We start from the raw sequence: 17103 nt of genomic DNA, 5'->3' as shown, positions 1-17103 counted from the left end.
GGACTTGCGACTTCTGAGCAGAATAAATGGTGGTCTGATAAGGAAATGAGGATATTAAATGCAAGGTATTCCGTAACGGTAACGGTGGCCATAATGGCCACCACCGTTACCTTTATGATACGAGTCGTAACGACTGTTACAATCTCTCTCTTTTTTTCTTTTTATTGATAAAAAAACCTGAAAAATCTATATCTTGCCCGTAATGTTGGAAAAAAAATATTCTAAAAAACCTATATCTGCCTTGTAACAGACCATTACGGGGTTGTTATATCCTTTACAGGGGGCGTAACGGGACATTAATGGCAGTTATATTTCATTTTTTTCACAACGGCTGTTATGGCCATTACAAACTCGTAAATTGTAATGGTTGCCACCATCACCTTTATGTAATGGCCTTTACGACACACCATGATTAGATGGCAACATTATGAGGGTGGGTAGGAATAGTGTAACGCCCTGAAAATTGGGGGTCGAGTAAAAGTCTAACTCCCGAGTTCCAACGCATCACTTATGCAACATATTTAATGATGATTAAATGTTGTCTGTATTAGTGCATAAAACATGAATAAGATTAAGCCAAATCAGCAAAATATAATCCAGGGACAGTTGTAATACACAAGCGGAAGACTGAAACGAATATATATAAGTTTACAAATCAGTATAAGTCCCCAAAGTATGTGTGCATTGCCAGGTCAATAATTACATGTATTGTTTCAAAATACAAAATATCAAAAATGTAACAGTCTACTACAAGTATAACCCTAAAGCCCCCGTCGATTCAGAACGGTTTACGAGAACCCACCTGAATACTGCATATATGAGAATGCCTCTTCATCATCCTCAAAGTCCGGCTCCGCCTCACAGGCTGCGCCATCGTCTGAACCTACAACAGGGTCTGGTTGGTGTTCAAGACACCGTCTCGTAACGTGGGAGTGAGTGATCAACTCAGTGGAACAATAAAGCAAATGTTAACATGTTATCAATTCAGTCAAGCAGTGATGATAAAACAATACAATCGAACATCCCTAGATACTCTGATTAATGCAGGATGGTATGAATAAATGATGCATGCTCTCGCCTGCACTCCCTTAGCGATCTTCATCCAACGGTCGCGCATGTCAGTCACTTCCTCGTGCTCTCTACACATCGCCAAACGGCACATGCAATGTGGTGCATGAACGTGATTACCAAGTTCTTATTAGTCCTTTTCATACAGCAGGATTGGGAAGCTAAGGTACCTCCCTTATATCAATTCTCAAACGATGATCCAATCTAGGGTCGTCAATCCTAACAATTCTCATACGATGTTGTGGTTCTAGGTCGCTGCAAAGGGCTCGTCACCTTATCAGTGCAGGCCTAGTGTACTCCTGTTACTACGTAAGGGCTCGTCACCTCTACGCAGTCTTAGCGTACGCTTGAGGTCACTACAAAAGGGCTCGTCACCTTATCAGTATAGGCCAACAGCTCGAATACAGTGTCCCATACCACCGTATTCGGCTCACGAGTCTGGGTTGCTCACTGGTCACTACGGGGAGGCTCGTCACCCCAGTGTAGGCCGATAGCTCGACCACGGTGTCCCATACCACCATGCCCGGTTCACGAGTCTTAGCGGATCGAGGTACTAAGGTTTTAAAGGGGTTTCATTGGTGCGTTTGGTACCTTAGATTCAAGCAGTAGCGTTCATACATGGTGAACATACATTGGGTCAATCGGGTTACTTGACGAGCTCGACTGGCACGAGCGCATATCGAATTGATCGACATGAAGTGCACGAGCACTCCGTGTGGCCTAACCACTGTCGACAACTGAAGTACGACTCGGACTCATCGAACACGTCCTGTGGGGCGAAAACAACCTCAGCCACCAAATCAGGGCCTGTTACCGATTGCCTGGACTATTCCGTAGTCCCAAACACATTCAGTTATAACAGATAATTATACAAGCTATTCAGAATAGTAATGGATCAACAATTCCAATCATACTAGCATATGAGCATTTGATGGATTTCAACTTAAACATGAATTCACACATATGTAGCCCCTAAGTAAAACAGACAAAGAATGTAAGTTACATGGAGGAAATCATACACATAGTTAAGTTAGTTGAGAATCTTATCTCAACACTCATATAAAGTACCTGATGCCAAGTACTTATTTAGACATTTTCACGAACACTTAGACTACATATTCCAACATACATGGCGTATGTTGGTGATAGCACGTATTAGGGTAAATCCTTTTGCCAAGGAGTTGTTACACATACAACTAGTATAAATACACGACAATTAATCATGGCAAACACATTATCAAATTCCATACGTATATGATCCTTTCTACAAATATATGGAATACACTAAACTCCATATAGATCATATATATCTGAAACGCGAAACAAACATCGCATTTGGCATGTGAAATAGCACACACATCAGTAATAAACCATTAACCGACATTGAAAGCCTTGAAAACCATAACCTAAACATTTATAGTCCGCACCTTTCACCTGTAGACTCGTAACGAACTCAGTTTTAAAGCTAAGTCTTTGTCTATGGCAAATTGACAACCTATAGCATAAATTAGGTTAGCTATTTCATAACTTACACTATCTGAAACCTTAAAACAGATTAGGGTTAGATTTTCTTACCTAAGTACGTTGTCGAAAATGCCGGATTTGTGATACAGAGGGGGTGGCTAAGTGCGTGGAGTAACGGGATCGAATCCCAGGAAGAACTTCCAACTCTCTCACTTCCTGTCTTTTCCTTTCTCTTTTCTCTTCTCTCTCCTAGGGTTTCTCAAATTCGTATGAGGTGAGAGAGAGAGGGTTTAAGGTCCTTATATAGGCCCAAGTTTGATGGGAATAGCCTCAGGGCCAAGGTATACTTAGGTTATATCCAAATATGTACTGTTCCGGTCCAACGGAGCACTTCTGGTGGCCCCTTTTCTACGTGCGGTCGAACTTAAGCTCCCTGACCATGGATTTAGGTCAGGCTGAGTTTTCGTTCTGATCGGATTTACAGATCGACCGTGGCGGACTAGTTTCAGTTCAACGGTCAAGGTCACTCGATCAGGGTCATAAGTACACTTACATGTGTGGGACATTTCTCCTGATCCGAGTGTGTATTTGGGTCAGATTCTGACGGTCTGAATCCTTATATTTGGCCCGCAAGCGACACGACTCAGATTACTTAAATTCGGATTTTTTATTTCTAAATATTTTCACGTTTCTCACACTCTTCGCTTCGGGCTCAAGTTGTGCATTTCTAGACATAGTTAAGACTTGATTTCCGAATGGGTTGTCAAGTCCAGTCATGCGGTCATAACTGTATAGTTTCGGGGTAATCGGACTTTGGACGTGCGGTCCAGGTCCGATACGGAGTTTCGGTGTGCTCCCGAGAGCAACCGGGTTTAAGGACGGATTCTAGATTTCAGGGTAATGTAGCGTCAATGATTCTGCACGGTTTGCGTCTTACAGATCATATTTAAAGTGATTAGTGCTAATTTCATAAGCACTCTGGTTTAGCACTTGCTAATATTAACCTAATTCCTAAAGGTTTTGGTCTTGGGTGATTTCTGCTTGAGGTGGTACTCAGGTCCTTGTACGGATTTTTCCGAGACGTTACAAATAGGCATGCCATAAAATGCAATTATTATGGCTGGAGGATTCCTATGAGTAAAACTAACATTTGACACATCAAAAGGGGCAAATCGCTGGGTGCCCAACCGTGTTAAGAGAGGGAAGATGATGCGGAAGAATTTCAAAGAGATTAAGGGAAAAAAAGCTACCATATAGAAGAAAGACGCTCTAGATGAAGCCTAGGCCAGTGTTTTAAGTATCGACAACATCACTCGATATATACAACGATATCAACCGATATATACCACAATATATTGTGTATCCCACTTGCGCGATACGAAACGCACATGCAGTGCGATATATCTCACATGTTCGATCTGACAAGTTTTTTTTTTTTTTTTTTTTCGATCCTTTTCTTTTCTGTGAATCATTTTAAATCAGTGTCAAATTGTTACAAATTTAGCTTCGATTTCGAGATTTGGAGGAGATGGTCCAAGTTGTGGAAAATTGAAAAAAAAATCAAAATTTCTCAATTTCTCGCAAATCGGTTGCAATCTTTGTGTCCAAACATAAAATCAAACATGTATGTAACCTAATTTAGTGATTCTTAACTTGCTTGTAAATGTATTTGTAAGTAGTCGAGCTACATGTCCTTTGGGGGGGGGGGGGGGGGATAGCAATAGATATGAAAATCTTGATTTCAATTAAGTCATAAGACGACCTTATTTCACGACGTCCTTGAATCCAATATTTTATGATAATAAAATAGAGAATAAGATTATTAATCACCACAATACACAGAGAATTATAGTAGTTCGGTGTTTAACACACACCTACTCCACTCCCAAAATTACTGCTCGTAATTTTGGCTTTTCACTATTTTCAAGGTTTTCACAGAATCACCTCAATAACCTCTTACGGTTCTTGTGATTTTCACAGGTACACCACAATAAAACCTCAAATGATTTTCACGGGCTAACCACTCCACGACCCGATGAGATTTCCAGGCAATCTCAACAAACCCAAAATGAAAGTAATATACTGAAAGTAAACACTTATTTTCTTGTAGACGAATTTCAATGCAAAAATACTGATGAAGCCTTTTAAAAGTAGATGCTTCAATAGATGTAGCAATCCTTTTTCTTTTATAATGATGAACCAATGTATGCTTGACCAAGAAGGATCTAGGGACATATGATTTCTCAAATAATAAAATCCTAAAAGTTGCATATTCAATTCTCAAATATCAAGTTGAGTATAAAGCACTCTCTAATGGAATTTAAATCTACTTGAGAAGAGAACTGAATAAGCTATAAAAAAAATATAATAATGACTAAGCAAATAGCTTGAAAAAGACTAGAATTACTCTATTTTGTTTGTGGAAGAATTCTCTCTAATTTTCGTGTTTTAAACAATGAGAAATGGTCTCTATTTATAGTAAAAAATTTGGATATTCAGTCAGCCTAAAAATCCCTTCGGCTGGCCGGATTTTCACAATACCGTTTCAATGACTATCAGATCTCACGGGATTTGATTTTATCAAAACTTTGGTTGGCCTGAGTAAATCTTCGGTTGGCCGGAGCAAGCTTCGACTGGTCGGAGACGGGGTTCGGCTGGCCTAAGCTTCCGAAAATCAAAAAATATATATTGCTGTAAACTTGACCTAGGTCGACCTCGGGCTGACTCGAGCTGGGTTCGGCAAGCCGAAGGCAGGGTCGGGCTGGACGAAGCTCCATAAGATATTAAAAAAAATAAAATTGGCTGGAAACTTGACCCAGGCTGATCTCGGGCTGCTCTGTGATGGTTGGGCTGGCCGAACACTCTTTATTTTTCAAGTAAAATTAGCCACAAGTTAAAGTTTGGAAAACCATAATGTTGCACTTTATCCTAGGGTCTTTTCTAAGATCATTCTCTTGAAATTGTTCCGAACCTTCTACTCTGGAGATGTTGAGTTGCGCTCTAGTCTTAAAGTGTCAAAGAGAGCTGAAGTGTGCTGAAGTTCCATACCGTATACATTTTGTCTACGAAATTTGACAGCTACTTGTGTGCTTAAAACATTAGCACTTACATTATTGCTTGTGTTTCCACACGTCTTCTTACATTTATAAATTATATGAATAAAATTTGAATATACTTGCATCAATTCAGTTAGACAACACATAGATTAGGACCCCATACAAAGAAAACCTATTATGTGCACTTGTTTTTTGTAATGTTTTGATTTATAAGTGTGTATTTATGTCATTTTTAACAATCACTAAAGTTTCATTGAAAAGTTTGACCAATTTCCCAATGTTTCCCTATGTTTCCAACAAGAGCGATACATTATGCAATACAACCAGTACATCCCATGTGATAACCAATGCGTATCCGTATCCCAAGGGTGCGATACGTAACGCAATATCGATATTTCGAACAATGGCCTAGGTAGAGGTTTTTAGTCCTGATTATATGGGTGTGGGTGATGATGATAATGTGACTCTAGTGAGGATTTTGATGAGGAGGTGACAATGGCGAGGAGAGAGAGCATGCGCCACCGATTGTAAAGATGAAGAACGTCAAGGGTCAGTTCGTGACGTAGGGGAGACAGTTGAAGTGGGGCTGGGAGTGTTAGTGGGAGGAGTGGGGTGGGAGTGGGAATCAGGGTATTTTGGTGGTTTACGGCGTGCCTTCAACCAACAATATACTTCACATGTGCTCTTTCAATTGCTGATGATGTGGATGTGGTGGAGCTGGGGGGGCTCATGTGATCCTATTTTGTTTAGGAAGGAGACAACAAAGTAGAGGAAGTTGGAAGAAAATGTGAGGAAAGACTGGTTGAGAAGCTTAGTAGGCAGCAACCAAGCCATTCATACATGATAACTTAACTTCAACTTCAAATGTTGCACTTCCCTTATTGTTGAGTGGTTATAGATGCAACAATAGAGGCAGGTGAAGGAGTTTGTGCATCCGCAACTTGTGAGATTAGGGAGAAATGAACAAATGCGGACTACAGAGAAGTAAGGGCGTATGTGGTCACTTTTAGACCGATATGACAGAGTAGAGAATGCACTTGTATGTGTGATGGTTGAACTAGACCAACTAGACAGAGCATGATAAACTATATGATGTACTACCACTTGGGAATAAAGTTCCGAAAAGGCATTAATGCATTTGTTGTAATGGAAGCAATATATTTTCGATATTTTGGATAAGTTGGTAGATGAAATTGGAGAGGAAAATGTTGTACAAATTGTCATTAATAATAAAGCATCATACAAATTGGCTTGAAAAATGTTAAAGGAGAAGCAAATACAGTTATTCTCATCATCATGTACTGCACAATGTATCAACCTTACACTAGAAGATACTGGAAAGAAGAAAAATGTTGCAAAATTATTGAAAAAGCATGGAAAGTCACAACATTTATCCACAATCATAACTAAGTAGTCTCCATAATGAGGAAGTTCACGAAAGGAAGAGAGTTACTTACGCATGTAGCAACTTGATTTGCCATAAATTTTATTGCCCTTGAGAGGTTATATGAGTATAGGGGAGAGTTCATGTTTGCTTCCTGGGAGTGGCTCAATACAAAGCATAGACAAAAGACATCAATTGAGGTTGTGGAGACTAAAAGCAACAATAAATATTGAAAGAAAGTCCAATACATCCTTAAGGTAATTGAACTACTAATGAGTCCATCTTGTAGAACTCAACAAGATACCTAACATGGGCTTCCCCTATGAAGCTATGAATAACACATCTTACTATTCATCAAGATTATGAGAACTACAAAGATTATTGGAAGAGGATCAACAAACGTTGGCCCAATCAGCTTCATCACGACCTTCATGCAACAAGTAATAATATATATGTGATGCACATTATATATCACTCTTACTCTATTAATGTCTCATGGACATTCACTATGCACTTATTAGTTATCACTAAGTCATTTTTTTCATATAATCATTAAAGCCCTTTATTGTTTTCATTATTGTAATGTAGACTACTATTTAAATCTGAGAAATCAATATATTGCATTATTTGTTGAGGATGCAAAGGTTCGTGTTGGGCTGAAAAATGTGAAGAAATTAGAGTCTAATTTAGATATGCAAATAAGGGCATTAAACCAAGTGAGTTCACAACTCTTTAATTATTACCCATTACTTATTGATTATATTCACATTTTGTTATTTTAGTGCTTAAAACAATATGGATATTATGGCGTATTATCCATAGTTGGAAATATATGGACTTCATCAGGGTACTTCTTAGATCCACTTGCACAAAGGGCAATTTTTCAAATAAATCTAGGTAAGAAACTGATGTTTTATTACTATTATATAATCATAGAAATTGTTTTGTTAGTGATGTATAGTGGTTCATTTGACAATATCAGTGTTATGTGCATAAGTTTTTTTTTCCCTAGCTTAATTTTGGATAAAGTGCAAAGGCTCTTAAAACAATAACAATAAAAGTTTTGAGCTAGACAACTTCTTCGTCCAATTGCGAGAGGAATTGGTGCTATTTGGATCGATTCATTCAAAGGAAAAGAATATGTTGTGAGCAAGACATTGGATTGGCTCATCTATGTGCACTAGAGCATGAAGTTAAGATTATGGAATGCGAAGCGTGTGGCGAATCATATTGAAGAACTCGACTTTTATCGAATAAACTTGGACAACGTCTATGATGAAGATGACTCACTTCTACCTTGGTTGGAACAAAGGGAGAAACGAGTAGAAGTGGATAGTGAGGAAGTCGAGGCGCATGAACTACTTTTATGCATAAGCCAACAAGAGAGCCGTGCAATTGTTTTAGAGAGGATTACAGAAGATTTCACCTGAGAAAAGAGTAACAACGAAACTGAGACAAATGATGATGATACTGATGGCGACGATGATGATGATACACATGGTGTTGCTCGACACACAAGGGTACAACCGTCCACACAATTCGAGGCCGATGAGCATTGGCGAAGTAGAGGAGGTTGGACTTATGAGTGTAGTGATTCACGATACCATCAACCAGGGGAGGTGCATGATGGGGAGGCCAACGTCAATGGCATTGGAGGAGATGTTACCAATAAGATATTGGATGGCTTATGGGTATTTATATGACCATGAACAATTTAGGGAGGCTCCTGAGGCATTTTCTTGTTAGACTAGTCCCGGATATGATCCACATGGAATAGGATACGATGAATATAAATATCAAGATCCAAATCCAAGTCATTCATCATTGTAGTATCAGCAGCAATACCGATATGGGTAGGGCAATGACATGATTATGTGTCTACGTTAGCGCTGGTGACTATTCTTATTCGGGTTCAAGTGTTCAACACAACAGATGCCAGTGGTGGTGATGATCATGATCAGTCATCCTCGGGTTTAATTGACATGGTCTTTCCCTCCGTTTATTATGGATATGCGACACCCGTTCCATAGCCACAGTCAGTTGACGACGATATGGAGGTTGAACAACCACTAGCAGCACGATTTTCTTTCTAGTGCTAGCGCGATTGGTGAGTAATGTTTGTATTTATGTTTGTCCTTTGGCATGATTTTATCACTTCTAACTTATGAGAGTTCACTTTATACTTCATGCATTAATATCTTTATGGTTCTATGCTGCTACACTATTGTTGTTTGTGGTAAAAATGGTTATGTATATTGTTTCATCATTAGATTCATGCTCATATAATCTATCTATATATATATATATATATAATTCATATTAGATATATAGAAAAGTAAATATAGGAATTTTTAGAAGTCTATCTAAGCCCCTCAGGTTAATAAAATCATTGGACAGCCTGAGACAACAGTATTACCAAAGAATGGCCCATTACACCATCATAAACATGTTTAAGACCATAAAAGAATACATATTTGAATTCCTCTCATTTCTTTAAAAAAAAGATTTTTTTAATTTTTTTTAAAAAAATTCGACCATTATGGTAACGGTATCATGGCCATGTGTTACATCAGCCATCACTATTATTGAATACCTTTGGTATATGGGAAAGGGCAATAATAAAAATGGGGTGGGGATAGGGGTAGATAATGATTTAAAAGAAAAAGTTGTGAATGTTAAGAGAGCAAGTCACAGGATTTTATTAATAGAACTTGTGTTAGCAAAGGAGATAAAACCAATGTACTAAATGCATACGTGCGACAAGGAGGGTAAGAGGATAGAATCAAGAGAATTTTGTGAGCATATTGATGGACCAATGTAAGAAATTCCAAATGGAAAGATGATATTTATAAGATGAGACTTAAATGGTCGTGTAGGAAAAGAAAGTATAGGATATGAGAGGGTATATAGAGGATATGGTTTGGGAGAAGAAATGAGATGGGGGAAGCTATTATTGATTTCACTATGGCATTGGCATATAATCTAACTTTAGCAAACACATACTTAGAGAGATGAACATTTGATAACTTTCAAAAGTGGATCATATACAAGTCAAATAGATTTCTTTGTACATAGGAAGGAAAAACATTTGATATGTAAGGATTGCAAGGTGATTCCTGGAGAGAGTTTGACTGCACAACATAGGCTAATGGTTAAGGATGTTTACATTAAGAAGTGGAAAAAAAGGAATGAAATTAATAGGTATCCAAAAACTAGTTGGTGGAATTTTGAAAAGGAGAGAAAACAATGTTATTCAAAAATAAATTGGAAGAAGGAAGTGGAATATTGAGGAAGCAGTAACCATTTAATATGAAACGAGATGAACACAACGAAAGTGGCAAAAAATGTTTTATGAGTATCTAGAGGAAAAAGCCAATCATATGATGAAGGTGGTGGAATGACGATGTACAAAAAGCCATTAATGAGAAGCGTGCATGTTTTAGAGTCTAACAATGGACTAGAATCTGAAAACAACGAAAATCTTAAACAATATAGAAATGGCAAAAAATTGCTAAGAAACTAGCAAGTGAACTAAACTTAAGGTGTATGATGATCTTTACAATAGATTGGGGACAAATGAAGGTTAGAAAGATGTCTTCAAACTTGCAAAAATGAGAGAGAGCAAGAGTAGCAACCTAGATCATGTTAGTTGTATTAAGAGTGATGACCAACGGCTATTAGTGAAAGAAAATGGGATCAATGAAAGGTGGAAGCTATTTTCTTGACTTGCTAAATGACAATCACTTTAAGAGCATAGAGATAGAAGGAACTGTAAACTCAAATGATGTCAAAGTCCATAGATATTTTGTAGGATTAGGATGGGTGAAAGAAGCTTTGAGGAAGATGAAAACAGAATGGCCCTTAAACCTAATGGTATGCTAATAGAGGTTTGGAATTATATGGGAGATACTGGGTTATGTTGGTTGACAAAGTTGTTCAACAAGATTGTAAAATTGAAGGAAATGCTAGGCGAATGGAGGAAACATACAAAGCTGCATGAACTACTATAGGATTAAACTTATGAACCATACTATTGAACTTTAGGTAAGAGTGATTGAGCAAAGACTAAGGCATGAGACAGTTGTATAAAAAATTCAGCTTTGTTTCTTGCCAGAGAGGTCTACTATTGAAGCTATTTCCTACTTGGACAGTTGACGGAGAAAAATAGGGAGAGGAGGAAGGATTTCCACATGGTCCTTATTGACTTTGAGAAAGCTCATGAATTACGATAGGATTCTATAGAGTTAATCTACTGGGTGTTGGGAAAGAAATGAGTCTCAAGAGGATATATTGACATGATTAAGTATTTTGTATTGGGGAGCAGTAACAAATGTGAGGATGACTAGTGGAGAGGTAAGTGAGTTCCCAATTACTATTGGCTTGCACCAGGGGTCGTCATTAAACACGTACCTTTTTGCATTGGTTATGGACAAGTTAACGAGGCATTTATAGGAAGACATCCTTGTATATGTTGTTTGTAGATGGCATAATTTTTATTGACAAGATGAGGGAGGGATGACACGGTTTTTATTGATATAACAAGGGAGGGTGTGAATACAACTAGATTTATGGAGAGGTGCTTTAGAATCTAAAGGATTTAAAATTAGTCGGACTGGCATGCAGGATATGGAGTGCAATTTTAGTAACAATAGGAGTAGGAACAAGGAGTCAGTAAAGAATTCTAACTAGAGGACTTACCAGATGAGCTTCCATCCATGAGGGACATCCAACATGCCATTGATTTTGTCCCTGGGTCAACTCTAACAAACCTTCCTCATTATCGAATGAATCCTATGGAGCATGCAGAGTTGAAGAGGCAAGCAAATGAGCTCCTCAGAAGGGGTTTCATTCAAGAGAGCATGAGTTCGTGTGCCATGCTAGCGCTTCTCACATCCAAGAAAGATGGCACGTGGCGCATGCGTGTGGACAGTCGAGCCATCAATAAAATCACGGTCAAGTACCGGTTTCCCATACTGCATCTTGATGAGATGTTAGACATGATGGCGGGTGCCACGATCTTTTCAAAGATTGACCTCAAGAGCGGGTATCACCAAATACGTATACGCACAGGAGATGAGTGGAAGACAACCTTCAAGACGAATGATAGGCTATACGAGTGGCTAGTCATGCCCTTTGGCTTGACTAACGCCCTGAGCACATTTATGAGCAAGGTGTCCCATATCGGTTACGTACCGATACGTAACGGTAATGGTGGGGTCCGTTACGCGATACGGGGGCGTAATGGGCGATGCCCCGATTTTGCTACCGTAACGGCTGTTACGGGCCCATTATGGGTGTAACGGCCGTTACTGACCCGTAACGGCTGTTACGGGCCTTAAAAAATAGAAAAAAAAAAATACTTAACCTTTTTTTCTTTCTTTTCTTCTTCTTCTTCTTCTTCTCGGGAAGCTGCGGCTGCGACCATGGTGGCCTGCTTCTTCTTCTTCTTCTTCTCTCTCTCTCTCTCTCTCTCTCTCTCTCTCTCTTCTTTCCCTCTTTTTTCTTCTCTCTTCTTTCCCTCTTTTTTCTTTTGAAATCGGAAGCGGTTTGACTGGTGTAGTATAACTGCTGGAGGTACGTGTCATGCTAAGACGAGCGCTGACACTCCTCGAGCTCCGAGTTGTACGAACGGTTCAAAGGAGATCAAAGTTACGTGGGCTCCACAGTGATGTATTTATTATATCTACACCGTTCATCTATTTTCAGATATCATTTTAGAGCGCCACCCAAAAAATGAATTATATCCAAAGATCGTCTAGACCACACCAAATATAGCAGCGAAGATCATGATTTTCACCGTTAAACAATTCGTAGGGCCCACCATAATGTTTATTTTCCATCCAATCTGTTCAAGCCTTAAGACGAGCTCGTCAAATGAATGGACGGTTTAGATATAACACATGTTAGCTTGATCTAAAACTTTTGTAGCCCCCAATAAATTTTTAATGGTGAACTTTTAATTATTGTTGTTTCTTATGGTGCAGTCCACCTGAGCTTTGGATGTGCCTCATTTTTGGGCTCATGCCCTAAAATTATTTGGCAAAATGAATGGAGGGTGTGGATGTAACACATTCATCACGGGTGGGGCCCAAAAAACTTTGACATGTGTGCTATACTTCACAATCCGAGTCCCGCCTAATTCGGGCCCTAAAAAAATTGTACATGAGACATATATTAACTTAAAATTTACCAATTAAATTATGGACTGCAATTGCTAACTCACAATGCCAAAATCAAATTATTTGAATAATTTTAATTGTTAATTTGTGGACTTTTATTTTTTAAAATAGGGCCTTTTGATTTTTTTCATGATTCACTATCCAATAAATGTCCACCAATTCATAAGTGGGATAATGGCAATAAATTGCATGAATTTGAGGCTAATTTGGGGCATAGATTGGTCCTTCAAGTTAGCCCCAAATTGGCAACGCCATCTACATGAATTTAATTTCATTTTATTAAAGAGCTTTTGGGAGAAATGATATCAAATTATTAAGTATATAAATTAGATATTTAGAAAATTAAATATATGAATTTTGTAGTCAAATTCAGGTTAGCTGGTTCAAAAATTAATCAGACAGTCCGATACAACTTCTCACCAAAGAGTGGACCGTTACACTACCATAAACATATTCCAATTTATAAATGAATGCATATTTGGAATGCTTAGAATATTCCAGATTTAATCCATATTTTTTCATTTTTTTTGGCAAAAAAAAAATAAAATTGCACCGTTACGCCCCCGATCGCCGTTACACCCCCATATCCGTATTGGTATCGGAGGGCACCGTTACGCCAACCGATACCGATACGGGATACCTTGTTTATGAGAGTGATGACTCAGGTGTTGAGACACTTTATGGGTAAGTTCCTTGTGGTGTATTTTGATGACATTTTTATTTATGGCACATCAAAAGAACAACACCTCCACCATCTGAGGCAAGTTTGTGGGGTCCTCAGAACTAAAAAGCTATATGCTAACCTTAAGCAGTACATTTATGTTAAAGATCGTTATCTTCTTAGGGTTCATCGTATTGTTTGAGGGCATGAGAGCCGATCCCGAGAAAGTCCGTGCCATAGTTGAATGGCTTGAATTGTGCAATATTCACGAGGTGCAAAGCTTTCATGACTTGACAACTTTTTATAGGCGGTTCATTAGAGGATTTAGCTCCATTATGGCTCCCATCATGGATTGCATTAAGAAAGGGGAGTTTGTATGGACTAAAGCTGCCTCTAAAGCTTTTACGAAGATTAAGAGCAAGATGAGTGAAACCCCTATCATGCGCCTTCCAGACTTTCTAAAGTCTTTGAGGTCGCATGTGACGTATCTGGGGTAGGTATAAGTGGCGTGCTCAGTCAGGAAGGGCACCACATTGCTTATTTTAGTGAGAAGTTGAATGAGGCAAAGCAACGATATTCCACCTATGACAAAGAGTTCTATGCGGTCATCCAATCTTTGCGCCATTGGCGGCATTATTTATTACCGCAAGAATTTGTCTTGTTCTTTGACCACGAGGCCGTATGTTACCTCATTCCCAAAAGAAACTAAACCCTAGGCATGTTAAATGGGTCCCATTTCTTCAGGAATACTCTTTCGTTCTTAAACATAAGGCTGGGGTCGAGAACAAACCTGTCGATGCCCTTAGTTGTCGTGTGGCTCTACTCTAAAGTATGAGAGTGGAAGTGACTGGGTTTGATCGACTGAGAGAAGAGTATCATACATGCCCAAACTTTGATGAGTTGTATGCGTCATTGCGAGACAGTCAATCAACCGACAGTCGCGGGTTTGTTATCATCGATGAGTTCCTATTTAAAGGTGACAGACTCCGCGTTCCTCGTACCTCCCTCCGTGATTTCCTAGTTTGGGAACTTTATGCAAGAGGGCTAGCTGGTCATTTGGGGAGGGACAAGACCATTGCCCTTGTGGAGGATAGATTTTATTGGCCAAATCTCAAGCGAGATGTAGCCAAGATTGTTGGGCAGTGCAAGACTTGTCAACTGGCAAAGCAAAGGAAGCAAAATACAGGATTGTATACGCCTTTGCCAGTATCCCGTGCTCCGTGGCAGGATATTAGTATAGATTTCGTGTTGGGCTTTCCGAAAACTATCAAGCAACATGATTCCATATTTGTGGTTGTGGACCTTTTTTCCAAAATGGCCCATTTCATTCCGTGCTCGAAAACGTCAGATGCCTCCAATGTGGCTAAGCTTTTCTTTGGGGAGGTTGTGCGTTTACATGGTCTACTAAGATCATAGTGTCTGATCGTGATGTACGCTTTATGAGCTATTTTTGGAAGACACTATGGCACATGATGGGGACAAGGCTTTAATATTCATCTGCCTATCACCTTCAAACAGACGATCATACTGAAGTTGTCAATAGGAGTCTTGGAATCTACTTAGATGTCTTGTAGGTGATCACGTCTGAACTTGGGATATCGTTTTACCTATAGCTGAGTTAGCATACAATACTTCCATCAATAGGTCCACAGGCATGAGTCCATTTGAGGTTGTGCATGGCTACAAACCTAGGAAACTTGTAGATCTCATACCTATGTCTGTGTCCCATTAGTCATTTGAGTCTGCACAAGAGTTTGCACGTCATATACATGAGTTGCATGGTAAGGTCAGGAAGCGAATTAATGTAAGTAATGAAAAATACAAAGCGTTTACTGATTCTCATCGCATGTTTCATGAATTCCAAGTAGGAGATTATGTCATGGTTCTCATGAAGCCTGAACAGTTCCCACATAGGGCCGTTAAAAAGTTACAAGCGCGTAGCGCAGGACCATATAAAATAATGCAGAAACTGGGTCCTAATGTGTATGTAGTAGACCTTCCACCTACCATGGGAATTTGTTCTACTTTTAATGTAGAAGATCTAGTACAATACAAGGGTTCTGCTACTTCACCTTTTGATCTATCCACAGACCCTCCCATAGATCGTGATCTAGTCCTAAATCCATGGCCCCTACCTGACCAATCATCCGCACTATTACCACCTTTACCGTCCTTGCCAGGTCGAAGTGAACAGATAGAAGACATACTAGATGTACAAGCAGTTTCCACTTGACATGGAGGATTTTAGAAATTTCTTGTCAAGTTAAAGAACAGGTCGATCTCAGACAGTACATGGATTATAGAAGACGAGCTACATTTAAACCTAGAAATTTTGGAGCGCTACAGGAGCTTTAGTTCGCCAAAGCCGAACTCTTCTTAGTCAATGAGAGTTGATGAGGACATCACGTCACATATACCCTTACGTATGTATCAGAGGAGGAGGCAGGCCGCATCGATTTTCCTGTGGCTGGCGAGTACCCGTGATCATGCTGAAGACCCCATGTGCATGTGCGAGCATCTGGAAGACCCCGCACTGAGAAGATGAACATGAGCTGCTTTATGGAGTGATCCAGACTGTTGGATCGGAGGGACACAACAATCGGGCCATTGGATCGCATGGATCACATGAACAGGCCATTGGTCGTTGATCGTTCACATCAACTTTAGACTTTTATCATATTTTAGGATTTACTTTTTGATTATTTTATATTTGGACACATTATGAGTGTTTTAGTTGATTTTATTTAGACTAGGGCTATTTTTGTTAAAATTCACAAGACAGTGGGATTATTGTAATTTTTGAAACTTCTTAGATCTATAAAAAGAGGGGGACGTGTGACCTCTGTCCCATTGGATTTTGTGATAAAAAAAAAAGAAAAAAGAGAAAAACTCTTGTTTTCTTCTCCCATCTTCATGCAATGTGAAGTTAGTACCATGCGATTTGGAAGGAAGATTGGTGCGAGGCCAATCTTTGTCAACGGAGGTGCGAGGTCTCCATCTATCCCCACACCATCTTCTCTTTTCTCCTCCATACAGGTATTTTATTCAGGTTCTTAATTCTCACATCCTAGATCTCTCTCTTCTCCTAAACCCAACTTTCCCATACCCATCCACAATCCAAATCCTAACCGACCTAAACCCATCCTCCCACACCACATGTGTGACCATACAACCAAACGTGTGAATCCCACCTGCCCCTTTTGGTTTCCCACCATCATTATCAAAACCCCTTTCTTCCATCCCCGAAACCCTAACCCTAAACCTAAAATTCATAATTTTCTTACTTTCCCA

At 39.2% G+C, this 17103-nt stretch overlaps 1 protein-coding gene across 5 annotated transcripts in view; it reads left to right on the top strand.

Annotated features, from left to right (window-relative positions):
* Positions 1-17103, top strand: part of LOC131231709 (F-box/LRR-repeat protein 4) — a 96711-nt gene that overhangs the window by 67043 nt on the left and 12565 nt on the right. The window contains exon 8 of one of the 5 annotated variants that reach the window (XR_009164521.1): positions 8905-9079. The exons of 3 other annotated variants lie outside the window; for them this stretch is intronic. Coding sequence is in view for 1 of the 2 variants with exons in the window: in XM_058227997.1 (XP_058083980.1) it covers positions 7755-8024 (270 nt within the window). In the remaining variant the exon portion in view is untranslated. Of the gene's footprint in view, positions 1-7754; positions 8875-8904; positions 9080-17103 lie in introns of those variants that run through there. One more of the 5 variants, XM_058227997.1, reaches the window with a different exon arrangement.

This window comes from Magnolia sinica, chromosome 17 (assembly GCF_029962835.1).
Source record: "Magnolia sinica isolate HGM2019 chromosome 17, MsV1, whole genome shotgun sequence".
Taxonomy (NCBI): Eukaryota; Viridiplantae; Streptophyta; class Magnoliopsida; order Magnoliales; family Magnoliaceae; genus Magnolia; species Magnolia sinica.
Note: the sequence above shows the minus strand (reverse complement) of the source record. Positions and strands in the feature narration are given on the sequence as shown.